This window comes from Mytilus californianus, unplaced genomic scaffold (genome assembly GCF_021869535.1).
Source record: "Mytilus californianus isolate M0D057914Y unplaced genomic scaffold, xbMytCali1.0.p SCAF_1, whole genome shotgun sequence".
In the NCBI taxonomy this organism is placed as follows: domain Eukaryota; kingdom Metazoa; phylum Mollusca; class Bivalvia; order Mytilida; family Mytilidae; genus Mytilus; species Mytilus californianus.
This window is the reverse complement of record NW_026262581.1, coordinates 1,652,651-1,678,076: the sequence shown is the minus strand read 5'-3', so window position 1 is coordinate 1,678,076 and position 25,426 is coordinate 1,652,651. Positions and strand designations below refer to the sequence as shown.

At 33.0% G+C, this 25,426-nt stretch overlaps 1 protein-coding gene across 4 annotated transcripts in view; it reads right to left on the bottom strand.

Annotated features, from left to right (window-relative positions):
- Positions 1–13,765: 13,765 nt before the first annotated feature.
- The window catches only part of LOC127729919 (NEDD8-activating enzyme E1 catalytic subunit-like), a 60,549-nt gene continuing 48,888 nt past the window's right edge, over positions 13,766–25,426 (bottom strand). For all 4 annotated transcript variants that reach the window (XM_052237983.1, XM_052237908.1, XM_052238134.1 and 1 more), the window contains 2 exons: positions 15,789–15,907; positions 13,766–15,504 (listed from right to left, as the gene is read on the bottom strand). In XM_052237983.1, the coding sequence (XP_052093943.1) occupies positions 15,407–15,504; positions 15,789–15,907 (217 nt within the window). In that variant the 3' untranslated portion in view covers positions 13,766–15,406. The remainder of the gene's footprint in view (positions 15,505–15,788; positions 15,908–25,426) is intronic.

The window sequence follows — 25,426 nt, the reverse complement described above, 5'->3', positions numbered from 1 at the left end:
TATGGCATGGACAACATACATGTTTACTATTTCGTATCAAATCAAATCAAATCAAATAATTTTATTCCTAATTAAAGGGCCATTAAAGGCATATCAATTAAGGTTCCACTAAAGTCAAAATATAGGACACTTCATAAACATCTAAACTTTGCCTGTATTTTTCAACCTATAATGAGTAAAGTCCTAAACTATGAGAACATATGTTCATTTAAACATACTCAACATATACACACTGTGTAAATTGTAAATAAACTTGAAATTGTTATGCTGTGGCCAAACCGGTTCTTGAGGTGAACACTAAATTTTCAAAAAAATCTGGAGGCCTGCGAGACGACTTAATTTGCTTAAAATTGGTATAGACGAACACTGTTACATGTAATGCAGGGCAAGCTCATGTTGATTTGTTACATACATATGTTTTAATGGCATATTTGTCCAATTTCTGTATTGTACCTTCGATATTTGTTCACCTAGATACATGAAATTAACTGAAACTCGAAAATCAATACATTTTCTGAAAAATCACCATGAGCTTGCCCTGCATTAGATATAACAGTATTCGTTCATACCAATTTTAAACAAATTAAGTCGTCTCACAGGCCTCCAGATTTTTTTGAAAATTTAGTGTTTACCCCAAGAACCGGTTTGGCCACAACATAACAATTTCAAGTTTATTTACAATTTACACAGTGTGTATATGTTAAGTATCTTTAAATGAACATATGTTCTCATAGTTTATGACTTTACTCATTATAGGTTGAAAAATACAGGCAAAGTTTAGATGTTTATGAAGTGTCCTATATTTTGACTTTTAAGTGGAACCTTAAAAAGACAAACATGTATACATTCATTTGAGACAAAAGATCACAAAAACATTCATTAAACATTATTTTATGATTTGTATAACATTTACAGAGAAAAACAATTGGCTGAAAGAGAGATAACTCCAATCTATATAATCTCACTAAAAACCTGCAGATTTGGTAAATTTATTTTTCAATTTTTAGTTTTCTAGTTTCAAAACTTATATTCAGTTGTTTGCATAAAGATATTATAAAGCTTTTGTTGTCATTTGATATAATCCAAATGAATAAATTCTCAAATTTGGATATTTAATAAAATTATAAATAGACTATATAGTAAAACTTTTCTTGATGCTGCATATAAAGGACATTCCAATACAACATGGATCTCATCCTCAATTATTACATTCAAATTGCAATAACTACAAAGTCTTTCACATCTTGGAATATATTCCAATTTACCTGAAGAGAACGTTGAACCTGCGTTCATGGCGACCAGTTTCAATTCTTAATTTATTACTCAATCTCAATTTTGTGAGAATTTTCCCATCATCAGTGTGTGTAAAGGATAAATAGTTTTCTCTATTTGAATTTAAAATGTGTACTTAATTTGCCTTTATCATGTAAATGAGAAGACCTTTCTTCCTTCCAGGTCTCTAGGAAGCTTTTTTGGGACAGATTTTAAGTAATTTCTTAAATTTGTGTTTACTCCAGTTTTTACAAATGGTCACACCAATGCTTAATTTTTCACCTTAAAAAAGTAGGTTTGTGAACCAAGAGTTCTGGCCTTTGTTTATGCTGTGCAAATGAATATATTCCTTGTATGAATTGTTGAGGAAGTTTGATGGTGAATTTTCTAGTCTGTGCCAATACATGAAAATTTGTTTTAACATGTCTATATAAAGAGGATGTCTTCCAAGTACTGTTATAACTCCTATATTTGTACATAATTGGTCTCACAGTCCTTGAATATATCAAAAAGCAGTGGCGGATCCAGAGGGGGGAAGGGGGGGGGGGGGGGGGGGGGGTCCGGGGGTTGGAACCTTTATCCTGGGTTGGGACCCTTTTAAAAATGGCTGGATCCGCCCCTGAAAAGAGTTAATGATTTTCTCTTTTGAGTAATATTAATAACACCCCTAATTCTCACAACCGTATAGAATAATAGGTTTTAAACAATTATCAAATAAATGTAGGGATATGTTCAGTCTGCTCGGGCTTGAGGATTTCAAGTGTCTATACAGCTTAAAACAGGCTTTCAATCCATCTATTTGTAAAAGTTCACATTTTTTTAAGATATAAAACATTTTGAGATGATTTTAATTTTTTGTAAATATAACATAAATAAAATGCATCCTGCCGTAGAACTTGTATAAAGACCGATGATTGGTTTGCATCCTGCCGTAGAACTTGTATAAAGACCGATGATTGGTTTGCATCCTGCCGTAGAACTTGTATAAAGACCGATGATTGGTTTGCATCCTGCCGTAGAACTTGTATAAAGACCGATGATTGGTTTGATCATAGATATGGCTATTATATCTATGGTTTGATTAAACAACACTTGGAAACTTTATAGTTTTAATTACACGTTGTTTGTTTTGAGTATTTATCCTTAATTAATTTTTCAACTCTAAAAATAAGACGTTAATTAATTAACAAAGAAATGATAAGCTGCAACTGTTTTTACAGTTATTAACAGTAACTGTTGTTTTTGTCAGGAAATGCAGTGAAAAGGGACATAAGCTGATATTCACCAAGAAGGAAGCCATGAATAAAAATGTATGCATAAGAATTTGCACCTTTTGTGACCAATCAAAGAACTTGCTATATATATATGGCTAATTTGAGAAATTACAATATAAATAAGAAGATGTGGTATGAGTGCCAATGAGACAACTCTCCATCCAAGTCACAATGTATAAAAAGACAATTAGTTAAACATGTCATGGAGCTGTGCTCACTCTCATAATGTCTGACGATGGTCGTGAATCACACCAACAACAGCCCATATTATCCGCCGATATACTTAATACCATTTTACATATACAATAACATCAAACCGCCGACTGGGTTTTATCTGCTCGGAACGGAAACTATAAGCTGACAGTAAAATGGACACCTGCGAGGTTAGAGGAAAGAGAGGGGTCAACTTTACCACCTAAAAAGAGGTCATCAAAGTCCCTTTCTGAAAGGGACAACCGCAGATTAAGGGCATTCTTGGCCAAGAAGTCAGAGTCAACAACAGAGATTGGAACCCCCGCTCTGAACATTGACAACGACATTACAGAAACTGATGAGATAGGCATTACCGCTCAATCCACAGACACAGTGTCGGCAACGGACTCACCGGCTGAGTTAGATTCTAAGAAAGATGAAGCGCCTCTACCACCAACAGCCTCGCCGGCTGAGTTAGATTCTAAGAAAGATGAAGCGCCTCTACCACCAACAGCCTCATCATCGTCATGCAAAAGGTCCCGCTTGCTCTGCAGGTGCCGAGGGTCAATCGACAACCAGCAGAGAAGGAAAGGAACACCGCAAACGCAAAAACGGGGGGGGGGGGGGGGGGGGGGGGGGGTAAAAAATACAAAAAGTCACACTAGACCTTCCACAAGAGACTTACTTATTTGAAGTGGAAGGAGAAACAACGATACTATTAGCCAATTGTGACGACCTTCAAACACAAGGGCAGATAATGAAACAAGACAAGGAAGCCTTCTATAAAGATGCTAAGAGAAGCCACGACCCGGGCATTGGTTAGATATCAGAGATAATTAGAAGAACATTCTCTTCTCCAAACAACGAGTGAAAGATATAGAAAAGATAGCAAGACAGAACAATTTGTATTTGAATTTATATAAATAAAGGGCGAGATAAGCCCAGGCCTTAATACTTTGTTATACATTTTTTGTTTGTTTAGGGGGCGACATAAGCCTACCCCACAAAAAACAAAACAAAAAAACAATGTCACTGATAAAAAGTCATAAAGGACCCCAAAAATGACTAGTGTAAAACAATTCAAACAGGAAAACCAACGGTCTAATCTAAATTACAAGTTCATTTAGTTTGAATCCTTATATCTAACCAAGGAATTGTATATTTAAAAGGAATGGAAACGCGGCTCCGAGATCAACATGATCAATCGGGACTCCCGCGGAGCGGTAATTCATGTCCGTCTCGGTCGGAAGTATGATAACTAATACAAAGAATCACAACGGATGTCCATTTCCCGTTATATTTATCGGTCATCTAAATCCACAGAGTCATCTTCCCTGAGAAGATATAAAGGAGGATAAAAACAAAGACAAGTAGAAACTACTCTTCCGTGTAAAAGGAAATCCCTTAGGTGTAATTGTAATGCCTTTTCGACCTATTTTTGCAATAAACTTTAAATAAAAAGACATATTAAACTAGACCTCGTTCGTCAAATTTGCGATAGTCTCATCCGGATTACAAAATAAAAAATACAGTGTTTTGATTTTATTCTAAAGGCTCGACAACCATGATACAATTCCTTGATCGATCTAACCTTCTAAATGTTAAAAACGTTTGGTAGATATCTTTTTTTGTGTGTGTATTACATATTTTCTAAAAGTATTATTTAAAAAAAATATCCATGCATATGATATATACATTTAGGTTCAACTACATGTTACGATAATCAATTGAATATATTTCAATATTGAGGCACATGTTACAATTTCAAATGGCACGTGTATTCAATAAACGTGTCTTTAGTTACAAGTTTATACCAAAGTAACAAGATCAATGTTATCGCCAGAAATGTTAACTGTTACTAAAGCGCTAACTAATATTTGAAATAAATATCTTATATATAAAGTTTTACATATTTCAAAACATTTCGTTTATTGACTTTATTCCTATATAATATCTCATAGGTGCTTTAATTTTGAATTTTAGACATTTCTCGTGACCTCTACCGCCTTACAGTAAAAGGTCAATGGGGCTGTTTCAACCTAGAAATGAAACACATATAAATCTTCCACGAGGTACGAAGTGGCATACATACAAACCTTCCATGAGGTACGAAATGGCATACATATAAATCTTCTATGAGGTACGAAATGGTATACATATAAATCTTCTATGAGGTACGAAATGGTATACATACAAATTTTCCATGAGGTACGAAATGGTATACATACAAACCTTCCATGAGGTACGAAATAGTTTACATATATACAAATTTTCCATGAGGTACGAAATGGTATACATACATACAAATCTTCCATGAGGTACGGAATGGTATACATACATACAAATCTTCCATGAGGTACGAAATGGCATACATGCAAATCTCCCATGAGGTACGAAATGGTATACATATGAATCTTCCATAAGGTACGAAATGGCGCACATCAATGAGACAGTTTTTTCCAAGATATCAAAAACATATAAATCTCCCATGACATGATACGAAATGGCATACATAAAAATCTTACATGAGATACGACATGATGGCATACATATAAACTTCCATGAGGTACGAAATGGTATACATGTAAATATTCCATGAGGTACGTAATGGTATACATGTAGATATTCCATGAGGTATGTAATGGTATACATGTAGATATTCCATGAGGTACGAAATAGTCAAGGTAGGATATGGTCAGGGTACGAAATGGTTAGGGTACGAAATGACTATAATTCGTAATTGCCTTTTTTTTAGTTGTAATCTCTGTCCTGCCTTTTTATTTTTTACTCTATTCGGTCCTGCCTTTTTTATTAGTTTGTCCTGATTTTTTACATAAATGATCATAAATTGTCATCCTGCCTTTTTTTTTGGGACAAGTTGTTCATCCTGCCTTTGTTTTTCACTCAAAACTCCTGTTCTGCATTTTTTTCTTCAAATGTCATCCTAGCCCCTCGTAAAAATCAAATGGTAGCTCCTTAAATATAACTTGATTAATTGACCGAATTATAGTCATTTTGTACCCTAACCATTTCGAACGGAAAGGGGTAAATTTCTCAATCAACGGCGTTTTTACCTTTTCCCTCATTTCGGTAAAGACTCGCAAGTTTGAATGATTGTGTTTAGTCCGAAGTTGCCCTCACGTCCAACGGCTGTTTTGCCAGACAAGCTAGGGCCGTGGGATGTCAGAGCTCGTCCCATATCAATAAGTGGATATTTGCCCGTCCAAATGGATGCACCGCTTCGTTGCTTCCGATGTCGACTGACGGCCTTGGATCCATATAAATCGGGCCTCAATTTGTTCATTTTTTATTTATCTCTTCATTTATGTAAGTTTCTACTTGCCACCCTTTATTTTCTCATATTTGGACAGTTTTCACAGTGACCCATCGATTCTGCCATGTACATGTGTAGTTTGTCAAGGTAAAATTGATAACAAAAGACTATCATTTAGGGATACATGTCAATTTTAATCATCTTACTCGCAATTAGACAACATCCGAACAATGCCTTTTGTTTTTTGTAGGCACTGGCTACGGTTACATGGAAATGTAACAATAATAATAAAATTATTGTTACATTGGAGACTAATTGCTGGAATACAAGGTTGGGTAAGGATCCGATTAATTATGTAACAATAATATTTGAGTCTACGGTTACATTGCGTTATCGTTACATATTAATTATGCACTTCAATGTAAGCTAGATTTATTAAACTTAAACCTTATAGTTTTGATGCTGAATTGTTTTCGCCAATAAGAACGAAGTTACGATCACATAATATCTGGACTCAGAAAATGAAAGCACTGATTCCACCAGTTTCAACATGTCGGCAAATGTTAACATTACTGAAGGTTTCATGTCGATCCGGCCCCACGTCGATCCGGCCCAAGTCGATCCGTCCCACGTCGATCCGGCCCAACGTCGATCCGGCCCATATTTAAAGTCGATCCGGCCCCAATAAAAAAATATACTTATAAGGAATAAAAATAAAGATATATATTAATTGTAAATCATAAATGTTTATGAATTTTATTATAATGTAAAAGGTGTACGGTAAAAAAAATGGCCTTTGACAAATATTTTCTTTAGATGAGTATAAAACAAGTAGGTTGATTATGTTTTTCATTACAAGTTTTCAAGATTATTGGGTATAGTTATATTAAAAACGTATATAACAGAATTTAGTACAATCAACAGACATCAACATTAATCAGCAGTAATTAGCATTTTCTTTCAATTGACTGTGATCTTAACAAGTCTTTCATCCTGTGTAATAACAAATAGTTACATACACAACGGTACAAGCCGATCCCCAAGCTGATACATACCAACTTTGTTTTTGTTTTAAGTTCTTAAAACTTCTCAAATCGAGAAATGTTGTTTGATTTGCCGAATCCTTTCTATAAAAGAGGAGACAGAATGCGTTTGCAAACAATGTCTACTATACATCCCTAAGCATTTGAAGAAAAGAAATAAAGAAATATTTACAAATATTTGGACAAAAGTAGCTGACATTAAAAATGATATTCACAGAGAATTTCTTTAAAAAATAATACACAGAGCTGTATTAACGGGAGAAAAACAAATAGAGGAATAAGAGGCATAGATCCACAATGCAAATACTGTAATAGACAGCTTGAAACGTTTGAACATCTATTTATAGATTGTAAAGAATTAAAAATGTTTAGAACTTATGTGATACAAAACGCTCAGAGAGTGAAAATGTGCATTCAGTGTAATTATTTTGTTATTATCTTGCAATAAAGAATAATGGATACTCATATAACTTGGTTTTTTTATCTACACAGAACTATTCAAAATATTGTCAACTTTAAAAAAATATATTAACTATATTCGATATTACAAAAAAACAACATGTGTTATAGAAGCCTCTGATGTTACCTGAAAAAAAATACAATTAATTATTATAACACATAACACAAAAAAAAAAAGATCAAACTATAAAGACCTTGCTGATTACGTAACTTTAATCAACCAGGATTTGATTGAATTAAGTGATTACGAGTGGCATTACCTTAGTTCACAATCATCAGACAATTGTTGAATAAACAAACCAATTATAGATTAATGATTTGATTAAACAAGTCATTATATGATGAGTTAAATTTTATAGGTTCCATTAGACTGTAAATATTTATTTAGCTATTCTGTGTGTGAATTAAATAAAATAAAAATCGCCATGACATTCAAAGTTATCATGGAAAATGACTTCATATTAATATGTTGAAGCTGCTCTACAAACAGACACAATCACACTCAGTTTCGCATCGATTTAAAATAATTCTTTGACTGGTACACCAATACTTCACTTACCTGTTGTCATCCATCATCGATACTTTTTGCAAAATCAATTTATACTGTTAAAAATCCTCCAAAGTCTATAGTTTATTCATATTTTATTATGGGGCCGGATCGACTTTGGGCCGGATCGACGTGGGCCGGATCGACTTGGGACGGATCGACTTTGGGCCGGATCGACTTGGGGCCGGATCGGTTTGGGGACGGAACGACCGGATACCTTACTGAATTGCCTTCACAATATAACATAAACATGATGATGGGGTCATCGCAAGATTAAAATAATATTTTTTCATATGAATCATGACAGACATTGAAAGTTTCTTTAAACTTCAAAAAGGGATAGTGCAAAATGTAATTGTGGAGTATGCAATACAGACGTGCACATTGCTGCATCACTTGTTTGTGATGGCTGTTAAGTGGTTTCACTAAAATGTGTGGGACTAAATCATGCTTCGATAAACAACATACGGGATTTGTAGAATTGACATTGTAAATTAAAAAATTAAAAATTGTATGCAATATTGCAAAATTCAAATAAAAGTTTTCAAGTTTGACCAGGATTTGTATAGTGAGACTATACAAATCCTTGGGGGGGCTAGGATGAAATTTGAAAAAAATAGGCAGGACAGGAGTTTTGAGTAAAAAAAAAGGCAGGATGAGACACTTTGCAAAAAAAAAAATTCAGGATGACAATTTATGTAAAAAAAATTCAGGATAAACTAAAAAAAAAAAGGGCAGGACCGAATAGAGTGAAAAATAAAAAGGCAGGACAGAGATTACAACTAAAAAAAAATGCAGGACAAAATTTTTCATCCTAGCCCCTCCCCCCCCCCCCCCCCCCCATAAAAATCAAATGGCAGCTCCCTTACAGAATCCCAGAAACAGACATATCCACAAAAAATTGATGTTGATCAACGAGCCTTTATATGGGGTCAAAGGTCAAATGAACCCTGAAAAAAAACCCGACATGTACACCATAAATTCATTCCATACATAAACTAAATAACTCTTTGCTTGGAGTAACTAATAATAGAGCTAACCAAGAAAACTTACGTTTGACCAATGAACCATGAAAATGTGGTCAAGGTCGGGTGAAAACAATTCCATACATCAAAATAATTAACTAATTGCTTATACTTTATAGTATCTATGAAACAGACCTAGCCACGAAAACTTAAAATGAACAATGAAAATGATATCAAAGTCAGATGAACCTGCCAAACAGACATATACTGTACACCAAACAATCATTTCATACATCAATTGTACATCGAGTCTACCTATTGCTTATAGTATCAGAGAAACACACATGACCAGAAAAACTAAGCACTGACCAATGAGTCATAAAAATAAGGTTAAGGTCAGATGAATCCTGCCAGACTGACATCTTCACCTTACAATCCTTGCAAACACCAAATATAGTTGACCTAATGCCTATAGTATTGAATGATTTCCTCATTGACAACATATTTGTTACATTCAGAGGACATTTTTTTCAACAACCCTCTTCGTGCTATCCTGTTCCTTTATTCATACCAGGCAGACTTCATACAGGAGCTTCTGAGGAAGAATGAAAAGAAGCTAGCATTATCCTTTAACTTCAATTTCTGCTATACAAATGATGTCCTCACAACACTTTATGGAACACAATGACTGTCTTATGTTGATGATGATCATTATATGCAGTGGTGACAACATTATATGCAGTGGTGACAACATCATATGCAGTGGTGACAACATTATATGCAGTGGTGACAACATTATATGCAGTGATTACAAAATTATATGCAGTTGTGACAACATTGTAATGATGATGATGATTGATGATAGTGAAGGTGGTGGTTCAAATACAGTAAACCTCGTAAATTTTATCGGACAGTGCTCAAACCGGTCATATATATATTAAGACTACAATTGATAATGCTCCCCACAAAAAAATGGAATAGTTACTGAAGTTAAGGCAATTGGATTGAAAAAATTATCAGAGAAAAAAACCCACCAAATTGGAGAGAAATGATTTTATCAATTCAGGGGTAGGCCATTCTGATGATTTGATGAAACTAAGAATTACATGCATTTATCATGAAACTAAGAATTGCATGCGTTTATTATGGAACTAAGAATTGCATGCATATATTATGACACTAAGAATTGCATGCATTTATAATGACACTAAGAATTGCATGCATTTATCATGACACTAAGAATTGCATGCGTTTATTGTGACACTAAGAATTGCATGCATTTATCATGACACTTAAGAATTGCATGCATTTATCATGACACTAAGAATTGTATGCGTTTGTTATGACACTAAGAATTGCATGCCTTTATTTTGACACTAAAAATTGCATGCGTTTGTTATGACACTTAGAATTGCATGCGTTTATTTTGACACTAAGAATTGCATGCATTTGCTATGACACTTAGAATTGCATACGTTTATTTTGACACTAAGAATTGCATGCGTTTGTTATGACACTAAGAATTGCATGCGTTTGTTATGACACTAAGAATTGCATGCGTTTGTTATGACACTAAGAATTGCATGCGTTTGTTATGACACTAAGAATTGCATGCCTTTATTTTGACACTAAGAATTGCATGCGTTTGTTATGACACTTAGAATTGCATGTGTTTATTTTGACACTAAGAATTGCATGCGTTTGTTATGACACTAAGAATTGCATGCGTTTGTTATGACACTAAGAATTGCATGCATTTTTTTTGTTATGACACTAAGAATTGCATGCATTTTTTTTGTTATGACACTAAGAATTGCATGCGTTTGTTATGACACTAAGAATTGCATGCATTTGTTATGACACTAAGAATTGCATGCATTTATTTTGACACTAAGAATTGCATGCGTTTGTTATGACACTAAGAATTGGATGCGTTTGTTATGACACTAAGAATTGCATGCGTTTGATATGACACTATGAATTGCATGCGTTTGTTATGACACTTATAATTGCATGTGTTTATTTTGACACTAAGAATTGCATGCGTTTGTTATGACACTAAGAATTGCATGCGTTTATTATAGTTCTGTTTGTCCTAAGAAATATGCATGGCATCAACTGAGTCAAAATAATGAATGATAATAATGAAACATGAAATGGCAGTTTGTATACTTTATGCCCCTTCGGTCGATATTCAGTTTATATTGCATAAATACCTTTTGAATATAGTTAGCTGTCTATTAGACCTAAAACCATATCTCTTTTATATATGTCATGATTGAGCAATTATTTGGCTAGGATTTTCAGAGTTATGCATTTTTACATGATTTAGTATCTAACAGAAATAAATAAATGTGGATAGTGTCCACATGTGTCCACAGATGATGCTCCTGCTTGCACATCATATAGTTATAAAGGGACATAACTGAAGAACGGTAAAAGTGACGCTACCCAAATTTGAACTTGATCTGAGTTTTGTGGTAACTAGCATTGTGTGTAAGTCTCATAACATTTGGTTGAGGCTAACTTATGAAGAGAACAGAAACTAAAAATTCAGCAATTTTTCTATTTGTAAACACACATAACTCTAGAACGGTTGTATATAAGTTCGGAAACGAAAAATTCAGCAATTTTTATGTTTATAAAGAGACATAACTCAAAATGGTAAAAGGGTCGCCACCAAATCTCGTACTTAATCTGTATTATGTAGTAATAAGCATTGTGTATAAGTTTCATAACATTTGGTTGAGGCAAACTAAAGTTAGAAAACGGAAACAAATTAATTTATCAGTAGGAAGTAAAACTGAATATTGCATTGTATAAAGCATTGGTTGTAGTTGATTCAAATACCATTATGCACAAAGGAAGATAACTCCAATTTTCGAAGAAGACTTTAAAATATTTTTAGAAATGAAGGGTAAAAATTGCTTTAATTTATCAGTGGAAGGCAAAATTAAACATTGCATTGTATAAAGCATTGATTGTAGTTGATTCAACTATAATCATGGACAAAGGAAGATAACTCCAATTTTAAAAATGACGATATTTAAAAAAAAAAAAAAAAAAAATTTAACAATTTTTCCATTTGTAAAGAGCATAACTCTAGAACAGTAAAAGTGACGGCACCAAAATTCAAACCTGATCTGTATATTGTGGTAATAAGCATTGTGTATAAGTTTCATAACATTTGGTTGAGGCAAACTTAAGTTAGAGAATGGAAACAAAAATTTAGCAATTTTTCCATTTGTAAAGAAGCATAACTCTAGAACGGTAAAAGTGACACCACCAAAATTCAAAATTGATCTGTATTTAGTGGTAATAAGCATTGTGTATAAGTTTCATAACATTTGGTTGAGGCAACCTAAAGTTAGAGAACAGAAACAAACTTTGGGAACATAAAAATAAAATGCTCCGCTGGGTGCAGCTTGATACAACCGCAGAGGTCGAACCCTGAACAGTTGGGGCAAGTATGGACACAACATTCAAGCTTGATAACAGCACTGAATTTGGATTGTGATTAAATATTTGACACAGCATAGGTTTCTGACACAGAATGAATGTGGTCTAAGAACTTAAAAAATTTTAATTTACCTATTGAAACCATATCATTATTATTTGCTTTTATATATAAATCAGAAATAACCAATTTGAAATGGAAAATTTAAAAAAAAAAAAAGGAAAAAAAGGAAACCCCCCCCCCCCCCCCCCCCCCCCCCCAATTTTTTGAACCCCCTTATGATTCGTCACCCCGAAACTCAATCCCAGCCTTCCCTTTGTGGTATGGTATCTTGCAGTACAATTTCAGAGAGATCCATACACTTGAACACAAGTTATTGTCTGGAAACTAGAAAAATGCTTGTTTTTTGGCCCCAAATTCCTAAACGTTTACGGCAATTACCCCCAAACTCAAACCCAGCTTTCCCTTTGTGATATGGAACCTTGTAGTACAATTTCGTAAAGATCCATACACTTACACACAAGTTATTGTCCTGAAACTAGAAAAATGCTTGTTTTTTGCCCCTTTTTTGCCCCTAATTCCTAAAATTTTGAGGCAATTACCCCCAAAATCAATCCCAGCCTTCCCTTTGTGGTATGGTACCTTGCAGTACAATTTCAGAGAGATCCATACACTTGAACACAAGTTATTGTCTGGAAACTAGCTTATTTTTGGCCCCCTTTTGGTCCCTTATTCCTAAACGTTTTGGGCAATTACCCCCAAACTCATTTCCAGCTTTCCCTTTGTGATATGGAACCTTGTAGTACAATTTGAGAAAGATCCATACACTAACACGCAAGTAGAGTGCGAAAACCAGTGTGTCTTCGAACGACGCCAACGTCATACCAATATACGACCGCAAACATTTTTTTGCGGTCGTATAAAAAGCAGTTTAAAGCATTTCATTGCAGGTGTTTATCATGACTTAACATCAATTGTATCTTACTTTTGCAAGCCTTTTCAGCACGTAGAGTAACTATCATAAACCTCAAACCTTACCCAAAATATGTACCTCTAAATGCAAGTATGAACAAAAGGAGATGTGAGGCATCGATTAAACAGACAGCAACCAACTGACAACAATTCCCCGAATAACCCTAGAAGGATATTCTTTAGCAAAGGTAAAAGATACATATTAATCTAATTGTCTACCTTTCCTAGTAATTGTGAGTCTGAATATTAAAATTCCTCCTTTTTTTCCAGGCAAACTTAAATAAACTTCAGGCAAGCTGACAAATAAAAGTTTTTAAGTATTTGGAATTAATTTGTTCTTCCATGGTATGTTTTATTCAAAACCATTAATCTTAACAGTAACTAAAATAATTTTACTATGTCACTATCATAAAGTCACAAAATATGACCAATTATTTAACACAGTAGCTTAGTATTCATATGTATTTCTTTTCTATCCAAGGTGATGTTGCTTTCCTTTTTATTCTCACATATATTGGTTTGGAACCCAGTAGTAGAGTCATAAATATTCCAGTACAAAATGCACAAGTATCTTAATATCAACAATTGAATTCCATCAAAATATCTTGTTTACCATTATACAACATAAAGCACAAATGATAATTATTATACAAATTGTACAAGCAAAGGCATGTCAATATTACAAGAGTTAACGCTAAATGCCTTACTAACAAAAAATCATAGAATCACATTGAATATTTCTATATATGATTTTTACCGTACAAATAAAAAAAATAAATTGAAGAGAGACAGCCTAATGAGACAAAATCTTAATTAACCAGTGTGATTTGTTGATACAATAAACTAAGAAGAAATTAAAAGCTGTTCAGATCTTTATCAATGACTGACTTTGCATAATAAATAATGTGAGACTTTAACAGCATTAAACAGAACTTTTTATTTTAGCAGAAGAATCTAATTTTAGAACATATGGCTTCTAATCTTGAGGCTACCAAAAAGCAGACCAACCAAATTAATGGATACATAACCATCAAACTATTTGGATTAACAAACTTTGAATACATCAAAAACAGGAAATTTTTAGTACAAAAGTGTCTAATATGTACACACTATATAAATAACACATAGCTGAGATAGAACAGATTGTTACCCCGAGAAAATATTGTCAACTGAGGCGAAGCCAAGGTTGACAATGTCTTTTCGAGTAGTTACAATCTGCTCTATCACCCTCTGATATGTGTTATTTAATTTATTATACTGAATGTTCTGTTATAACTGTCTATTAAGTTTCAAATTAAAAGAAATACACTATGACGTCTTGTACATAACAACCATCCGTATTCAATAAAGCGCACATTTGATCCAGCCTCTCCGTGAAGAGTAATAGAGTATTTGCCATGGGATAGAGTAAATTGTCTCCCTCGTATTAACCAATCAAAGTCTGGTATTTTGACATGAAGTATAATAAAATTATTTATCCAACAAAGAATTGTAAATTGATAATACCTTGTTAATCTGTGTATCAATACTATTTCTGATAATTATTAAAACAATTTTTTTATTCTTCAAAAGTCATATGATTTCAAGAAAATTTGAATTGACTGAATTGCTGGTCTATCAATTTGAACATTTTAATCATAATTCAAAGAAGACTTTTTATTTCAATGAATGCAAATTTGATGGTAAATCATTAGATAAATAAAATCCACAAAAGTCAATACCATGGAATCTAGAAAATTATGGCATCTAATTTTCACTGTTGATAAATATAAAGAAATACTGTTATACAGCCACCCAAAAGAGAATATTTTAGTCTATGGTGCCATGATGTATTCACAAAAAGCTTAAAATTCTGTATTTCCAATCAAAATAATACAGATTTAACAATTATAAGATAATACTAACATAACAGTATATTGTGATAGAAATAAACCAGAGTTAATAACAGAAGCTACTCCATGTTACACCCTAAAGTCAGTTTAAATGTAATTGTATTTGGTGTGGTGGGATCTGCTATATACACTTCTTGTCCATCTCTCAGACCAAGCTCTGAAAATGAAAAGAAATTACTACATTTCTGTATTAGATAATAAAAATAAGTTAGTACTAAATTGATAGATCTAGTTTGTGTATACATTCTCTGGGTAACTCTACAGTGTAAATTAAGAAATTTTACTCTGAAAAAACCAAGGTGAAATAAGTCTAAAGTCACACTTGATTTCAGTTTATTTCATTATTAAAGCATATGAATTGTTTAAGGTCCACTGAAGGTAAATATAAAATATATCAAAAGGAAGTCTTGTCCTTATTACTTAAAGAACATTACTATTTACCATTTAATGTCTTTTTTAGATTTTCTCTGGTTTTTTCTTCTATTGATTTTACTGTCTGCATGTACAAGGTCTTATTTTTGCCATTCAGTGAAGTCGTTATTCCAGGAGATTTCATTTGACTGAAAAAAAAAAGATTTAAATACTTATCATAAGAATAACACTATAAAATATATTTAGCAACAAACATGGGTTCGGCTATAAGAATCTGAATAACTGGATAGCAAATAAACCTGGACTTGGTCAAATCTAAGCTTATCATGAACTTATTAATTGGATGTGAAATAAACCTGGACTTGGTTCATCCTAGGTCTATCATGAACTTAGAAACAGGATGTTAAATAAACCTGGAGTTAGTCCCCTAGGCCTATTAGACATTTTCGAAAACTATTCGATACCGATGCTTACACCTATGCCTATGCCTACAGGTAACCTTTTTGAGAAGGGGTCATCTCAATGTGTACAACGACCACAGGCATTTCTATTATATTTTGACTAATTTTCATTTTAAATACTGGTCTAAACATTTATTTTGAATGATTTGCCACTTCATTGGCTCTGTTTAGTAGATTGGCTGATCTTAATATTGTACTTTGTAAAAAAAGGGGAGCTTTGTGTAAATTAATTGAACTTTTAATCAGAAACAGGAATGTGTAAAGCATTTTATATAGCGTGAAACATATAAATATATAGATGATATTATTAGCTATCTTGGTGTAATTAGGGCTGTACAGAAGTTTACACCGGTGTTAAAAATGCATTGTAAAATTTTTATATACCCCTGATTACATCCAAAAAAATGAGTTTATTTCTTATTAAATGTACCATTACTAATTTTTACACCTTGGTATAAAATTGGAACAATTCTTATGAAAAACTTCCACTTCACATTTCAACACCGAATGTTGCCGCGCATTGTCAAATATATATATATTTAAGTCTAAAGATTTGGACAATGGTACTAATATGAGATTGTAATATACGAACATATTCTAGATATACTGAAATTTTATTTTAGTTGTAAATTTTAGTTTTGGGAATTTAGGCCAAAAAAGTTTTTTTTTTATTTGGATGTCTCCACAGTGTTCCAAATGCTTTCTAGCAATTCAATTCACCAACTGAATATTCTACTGCAACACTGTTTTTTGTTTGAATGGATGCAAAAGGAGACAGTCAATTAAAAATAATTACTTAAAATAATCCAAAACTAATGAGAGCATTTGGAGTTTCTAGGTCCGATTCCGAATAAAAATTATATAAGAACAAGAGGCTGTCAGAGTGACAGCAAACTGGATTTTCCTGCAGAGGTCGAACCCTGAACAGTTGAGCAAGTATGGACGCTACATTTAAGCTTAAAACTGCTCTGAATTTGGATCTTGGTCCAATATCCAAAATCTAAGTACATTGTCAGAATCTGAATATCAAAGAACTCCAAAAATTCAATTTTTGATGAAATCAAACAAAAGTTTAATTTAGGACCCTTTGGACCACAATATGGACCAATTTGATAAAGGAGTTCTCAATCCAAAATCTCTCAATACATGGTAAGATTCAGCATTTCAAGGAATTTAAAGCGATTTAAAGCGCATCGACGACTTTTGGCGTAGCTATTAACCAACTAATAATTCAGAAAGAAAAGTGATCAGCCATGCATTTTTTAAACTTAAAATGTACGATTTATATTTTAAGGATTTCTGATATTTATAGTAATAAAATTAAATCATACAATAGAATGATTTTTTTCCGACGGATATGCCGAACAAACATATATAACTGATAGTGTAATAGTAATGCATGTTTGTATTCTCACCTATTACTTCAGTCGAGGGTGTCTTACTATATAAATCCTTGCTTCAGTCTAGAACTGTGTAAATACAATGCATGTGTATTATACTGACACCACCTTGTAAAGGCGTGGTTAAATTCACGATAATTAAAAGATTAGCATTATGTAATTTTAATCCTTTGATCTTCACTAGAGTGTTGTTTGGCCTCAAGGGTTCACCGTTGCAGGTATGAAAAACATGAAGAAAAAAACAGAACTATAAAACAGAAGTGCAGGTTTGAGACAGATTTTTTTTAAATCATTTTGGGAGGAATATGGTGGTAAATACCTGAATCGCTGTTATATATCTTTTTAATATTTTACGTTAGCTCAGTTTTCAAATAAATAGGTGAGTTTTTTGTATGTAACATCGAAATTCTGAATTACTTTAAATCTAATATTTTTATAAATAAAAATGGCCCACGAAAACGAGCGTATAAATCAAAACTGTACTATTTTAAATTATCATCGGTAACCTTGAATATTTAAATGTGCAGATAAAATTACCAGTTACATTAATATAGTTTGGTCCGTCCAAAGCGATCTACGGGTCATCTACATTGACCTAAATGGGAATGCCCTTATCAACATATTCTAAATCTCACAATGTAGAAATTCTTTAGCTATTTGACCAACGATGTTCAAAAATTTTTACAAAATCAATCTAACGTCAACTTTCCTTTTTTAAATGGAGACAGACCGGCAGAATTAATCTTTTATATGCTTTTATCTTGTACCTTTGCAAGACTTATCATTCATTCATAAACCAACTCTAAACCCAGAGACACACATATGTCTTTTTTAACTGACAAGATACTCCTAAAGCAGACAAGCAGTATATTCTTTAAATTTTTGTGATTTAATACCAAGAAAGGAAAAAATCCCGAAATTAATTTGATACTTTGATACTCAATATTTTTCCTGGAAAATATGCACATCCTCATTCGGTTTGAAAAAAAAGATAAGAATTTGGTATACAGAACATGCAGAAGTGTGAATGTCATAAAACCTAATTGTTATATCAGAAACCATTATAAATGTGAACCTGTATACGTAAGACCTCATGGGACTTCACCTAACCACATTCAGGTAATATACAAGTAGATCTGTAATACCCGGAAATGTCAAGGTTAATCACCACCGATAAAGAATGTAGCAATGCAAACGAATTAAATTCTTACTAGATTTTTTTCTCAATTTAAATCACTGAACTGGAAAAAAAAGAAAACTACGTCCAAGAACAGAATTCTTCTTGTAAATTCATAAATACAACGTTCTTATTTTGTAACTTTCGATAGACTTGACCTCCAACCCCCTCCACCTCCCCCTTCCCCAACCTGCGAACAGTATATCTTACAATGTATATATTCCTGCCAAAATATTTTTTTTTAAACAAGAAAAAAGAAAGAGATGAACGGTAAGTCACATCAGATTCAGATACTTATATAGTTGATTGTCGTTAACTAGAGATGTATACATGTCTCTGTTAACTTATAAAAATAACAGGAAAGTATAAAGTAAACTTGAAAAGGATTTTTGATGAAAACTATGCAATCGCGACACCCCTTTTGATCACAGCGTACATGCATGTATTTAAATGACTGTCTGTTATTTCGATTAAGAATTGCAATCGTACGTAAAATCCTATTATAGTTCATGGTGAGACTTTTTCTACCAGATACGCGACTTTTCGTATTTATATTTTCTCTTATATTACTCTCATTTAATATTTTATACATAAGTGCAATATAAGGAATGGTTTATCCCCCCCCCCCCCCCCTTTTTAAGGTAACTTAATAAATTAATCAACCCGTTAATACAACTACTATCAGTCTATTCGGAGTGAAGTTTCTTTATTTCTTCAAATAAGCTTTTTTGGGATCATTAGTGTACGTCCAGTGGCATATATATTACATGCATGTCGGAACAGAAAAATTGACATGAGGTGCTACCGGTATAAGAACCATGTTCACATTATTATACATAATACACAACCATTGAGATGATGATGACTTTCTTAAACTGTTCAAAATAATCTGATTGAAATAAAAATCTGTGATTTTACTATGTAGATATTGACCTGTATTTAAATCAGATTGGTTTTGGATGTTTCTCTCGTATATTCAATATATATGTATATATTCTAAATTGCGACTATCTATAGTTCCGTAACCTTCTATCTAGGCGTATAATCCAATGATTGACAAAGAGTAATTACTTACATTTTCCCCAATTTACGTTTGGAAAATATGTAAATATATTTTTATTTTATCAAATCTTTTTTTGGAATTATTTAGATTTTCATAAATATTCTTTACACCATAAATGTTATTTATAAACCAGCGTATGAGACAATCAGAGTTTAGTCATATATATAATGGCTATTATATCTATGGTTTAGTAAAGACTAGTATATCGCTACCGGACACGCAAGACAAAGATGTATATTCACCTGATAGTTTCAAAATGGAAAGTTACAAGTTATCGGCCGTGTAAACTTCTCAATACCCTCAGAGGTGAAGTGATGCATGAACTTGCTTTTTGTAATTGTGTAATAAGAGTTTTAAAGCCCGACAGGAAATCGCTTGAATACCTGGACGTGTCAAATTACAATACCTCTGGGAACAACTCCTTTAGCCATGCTGGTGATCAGATAAGGGAAGGTCTGAATTTATTTAAATAAGATTAGTACATAAAAGAATTATGAACACACTAGATTTTCGCTTGACAAGATATCGACACTCAATTACGGCTATGTTAGGTTACTGCTCTTTTTTGACCTTTGTGGTTTATAGATATATCGTGGTTTCTATTCGGAGATGATGTCAAAATGGCCGCACACGGAGAAGTGATACTCTAAATTTAAAATCGATGGTGATCTCTTATCTAGCAGAATTAAACTTTAATATTTATGAATTTGTGCTTTTTTATACATAATCAACATAATATCAATTTTTCATTTTTTTGCGAAGTATCCCTTTAACTTTAAATATTTCAATGCATTTAAAGAACAATCATAATGCTGGGTCCTAAGCAGTATATTCTTAAAATTTTATCATTAGAATTAAATTTATTTGTAAAGGCCTAACAGCTCTGAAACATCTTGCAGCGTTTGTTTAGCAATTTATAATATTTTGTTTTTGTTGAAATGCATGAACTATTTGACATTGGACTTTCAGTAAACAAATAAACAAGATATTTATCAAAGTTAGCAGTAAACCTCATATATACATGCAGATTACAACTATTTCTTTCCTTACACAAGAAATTAATTATAATTCAATATAAAAATAAGAAGATGTGGTATGATTGCCAATGAGACTACTCTCCACCAGAGACCAAATGACATAGAAGTTTACAACTATAGCCTTTAACATATTTTAGCAAAACCCATATAGCATAGTCATATTCAAACAACGGAAAACTATTGACCTGATTTATGTACAAAACAAATAACTGAAAAACAAATCACGGTGAAAATGATGTCCATGCAAACAATTGTGGTTTAACTCTTTAATTTATTTTTTTTTGGGGGGGGGGGGGGAGGAAATGTTTCATATGGTATCTTCTTGAAATTAATCAGTTGGTTGTCAGTAATGAAAATATTTTTTTCACATTGTTAGCACAAAAGGGGGATGGTTACATTTTTACTACAACTGAATCAAATGAAGAATAGCTAGCAATACTTTTTTTCAGTAAACTGATATGGAGGAACTTTGCCATTTATGTAGTTCTACTGTTCCACATACTAATCATCATTTGCCATCAAAACCCTTTAATCTCCCCGGCCCGCTGCCGCTACAGGGAACCAACTTTTGAATCAAATTTTTGTTGGAAATTCTTTCAGTAAACACTTCATTAAAATATTTGTCAAAGTTAGCAGTAAAATGCGATAATAATTGCTTTCTTTTTATTTGTTTTTACGCAGCAAAACCCGGTAAAACTGACTTAACATAGTCGGTAAATGTTATTTCCTTGGCAATCAAGTACACATCCGCTTATTTCGGTATGTTCCGTAAATACGATCAATCACAAGGTTCCAAAAATTTGATCGGAACCCATGCATCCATATGACATGTCGAGTTAATTAGGAGATACTTAACGATTTTGCGGCAGCGCACTATAAACGTTTGAAGTCCGCTTGTTGGAGTTCCTGTCAATATAATACTTCCATGATTAAACAAAAGTTTAATTTATGACCCTTTGTACCTCGATATGGTATTATCTAACTTATAATGAAAGTAAATACAGGTTTAGATTCAGCATTTCAAAGAACCCTATATATATTCAATTTATGTTGAAATCAAACACATTCTAATTTTGGACCCCGATTTGGACCAACTTGAAAACTGGGCCCAAAAACAGAAATCTAAATATATGTTTATTAATAGACAATATAAGCTAAGTTTTGAAAGGAATTCACCTAATCAAAATAAACTGCTTTGCTGAGCGCAGCTGGATACGCCCGCAGAGGTCCAACCCTGAACAGTTGGGGCAAAAATGGACACAATATTCAAGCTTGATACAGGTCTGAATTTGGATTGTAATTAAATATTTGACATATTACAGGTTTCTGAATAAATGTAGTCAAAGAACTTGAAATTTGTTATATGAATTGAATTTATATTCAATTAAAGATTTCTTGCTGTTGTGCAATACACTGTGCTGTTGCGCAATACTTAGTAAATCTGTTGTCAGACTATAAACAAATAAAGTTCAATTTCTTCTCAATATCATATTTGAAATTTATGAAAATCAATAGGGAGATTACATCAATAGCTTTAAATAATTCACCAAAGTTTCATGCGAACTGCTTTAAGCATTTTTGAGTTATTGTCCAAAAACTGGAAAATCCCCCCTTTTTGTAATGAATAAAACCCCACAACTCAGAAATGTAAAAATCTAAAATTTATAAAATTCTAAAGGGAGCTCATGTCAATAGATATAAACAATTCATCAAAATTTCTTGCAAGTTGGTGAAAGCGTTCTTAAGTTATTGTCGGAAAACTGGAAAATCCCCCCTTTTTAATGAATAAAACCCAAAAACTCGGAAACGGTAAAACTGAAATTTATAAAAAACGAAAGGGAGCTCATGTCAAATGATATAAACAATTCACCCAAGTTTCATGCATACTATTTAAAGCGTTTTTGAGTTAATGTCAGACATGTTGACGACGGACGAACAGACAGATGTGCAACGGTATACCAGAATACGTCCCGTAAACGGGCGTATAAAATATATATATATAATTCAGAAAATTAGTTTTTACAGAATAACAAACAATTAACAATTTACCAAAGAAAAGAAAAAAAATCAAAAATTTAATTTACAATGTATCATTAATAGAATGTCTTTTAAAAATCTATATAAACTGTTATCACAGAGATATGTCTCGTTTTTTGTAATTTTGATAATGCAAATGTTGAAATTAAAATAGCAATACCTTAACATATAAGTTATGCAAATATTCAAAGTCGATGAACCATGACTGAAGGTTCATGGCTAAACAGTCTCCATGGAATGATGTGTGCCAATGCTAATAAAACTGCATACCAAATACCATTGACTTATTATAAGTCGTTCCCTTTAAACAAACCTAAACACAAACATTAACTTGTAAACTATGTAAAAGTTTCAAAGTCAATGCACTATGATCAGGGGTGGGGCTATATAATCTCCATGGAAACGATACTTGCAAATGCCAATAAATTTGCATACCAAATATCATTGACTTAACATTAGCAGTTCATCTTAAACTGATCTAATCACAAACTAATACATGTAAACTAAGCAAAAGTTTCAAAGTAAATAGACCATGACTGAGGGGGCGGGGCCAAATATTCTCCATGGAAATGAGATGCGCTAATGCTTATACAACTGAACACCAATTAACATTGGCCTACCACTAATGGTTCCCCTTGAACTGACCTAATCACAAACTAATACATGTAAACTATGAAAAGTTTCAAAGTCAATAGACCTTGACTGAGGGGGCGGGCCAAATAATCTCCATGGTAATGAGATGTGCCAATGCTAATACAACTGCATACCAAATATTATTGACCTACCACTAGTGGTTCACCATGAACTAGACCTAATCACAAACTAATACATTGTTGACGCCACCGTCGCCGCCGTCTCCGGAAACAGCATACCTATGTCTCGCTTTTTGACACTGTCAAGGTGAGACAAAAACTTATCTGTAATTATCTTCAAAATGTCTAATAATGAACAGTAAACTTCTAACTATATTTACTGCTATATAGCTTTTAATCATCAACACTTAGAAAACAGAAAATTTTCAAATAAATCTGTCACTCAAGATAAGATTTGATTTTGATTTGAATTTTGGTGTTTTAACGCCACTTTTAAGCACCCCTTTTGGGCTATTTTGTGGCGGCCAGTTTTTATTGGTGGAGGAAGCCGGAGTGCCCGGAGAAAACCACGACCTTCGATAGGAAAACTTACAATCCTAGTCAATTAAGATTGGAGTCGAGTGCACCTGCACGAGCGGGGTTCGAACTCACAACCTCAGTGTTGACTGGCTAGTGATTACAGTAGTAACTACTTAGACCACTCGGCCACCGAGGCCCCTCTCAAGATAATACATTAACCATATGTTTAGTAAACTGATAACAGGACATATAAACAGGTGAAAATTATCTATAGGCTTAGTGTAATCAAACTTTATGTATATAATTAACAATTTCTGTTCAAAGGAAAATAATTCACTCACAAAAAAATACCACTTATGGATATTAAAAAGGGCAATAACTCACAAACGCCCGCCCGCCCGTCGTACATCCCCAAATCAATAACTGATTTTTACTTGAAAATCCGGTTAAAAATTACAGAATATATTTTTTTATCTCTGCAACCAAGTTTTACGAGGTTATTACGGTAACTCAGTATGTTTCGACATTTTGATACGGTCCCTTTATTTTTGTAGTCTGTGTAGGTATCAGTGTCGGTGTAAGTGCCTGTGTAGACGACTTTTCAAAAATGTCTGTTATGAACTTGGCAACTGGATATCAAATAAGCCTGGAGTTGGTCCAACCTAGGCCTATCATGATCTTAGTAACTTGATACTAAATAAACCACGGGTTGGGACTGGCTAGGTCTACAAATATACTTTTTATGTCGTTTCGTAACAAAATTTAACTGAAGGGAAAATTGAAAATTTCCAGTTCATTCTAAGTCACTGGACCATACCCTAGGGGGCAGGGCATCGAAACAGTCATCAAGTTGATATGTACTGATAGTAATGCAACTGTAAAGAAAATATCAGTTATCTATCACAAGTAGTTCCTATCAAATTGATTTAAGCAGAAAACTTAACATTGAAAATTGCTCATCAATTGAAAGTCGCTGGACCATGACCTAGGGGGCAGGGCCTCGAAATAGTTGTCAAACTGATATGTACTGATGGTAATGCAACTTTATAAAAATATCATTGATCTCTTTCAAGTAGTTCTTATCAAACTGACTTCCACGATTATTTTCGCAAGCGAGACAAAAAAATTTAAAAGAGATGTGTCATGAAATAAATAAATTTGAAAGTATCGATAAAGAGAAAACAGGTGAATAAATATTTGGAGCGTGACATCAAATAATACATATATGTGTAAGTCTGCAATCAATAGAAAAAGAAGAAATTTGACAGACAACATTTCTTATATAGAACAAAACTGTTATTTTTATAAAATAATAGCTGCCTAATTGTTTGACACTATTTAAGCTCTCAGGCTGTGCATGGTACCACATGAACACTTAAGTATTTTAGTAAGTTTTTTGCTGATGAGATTTTCTGTATGT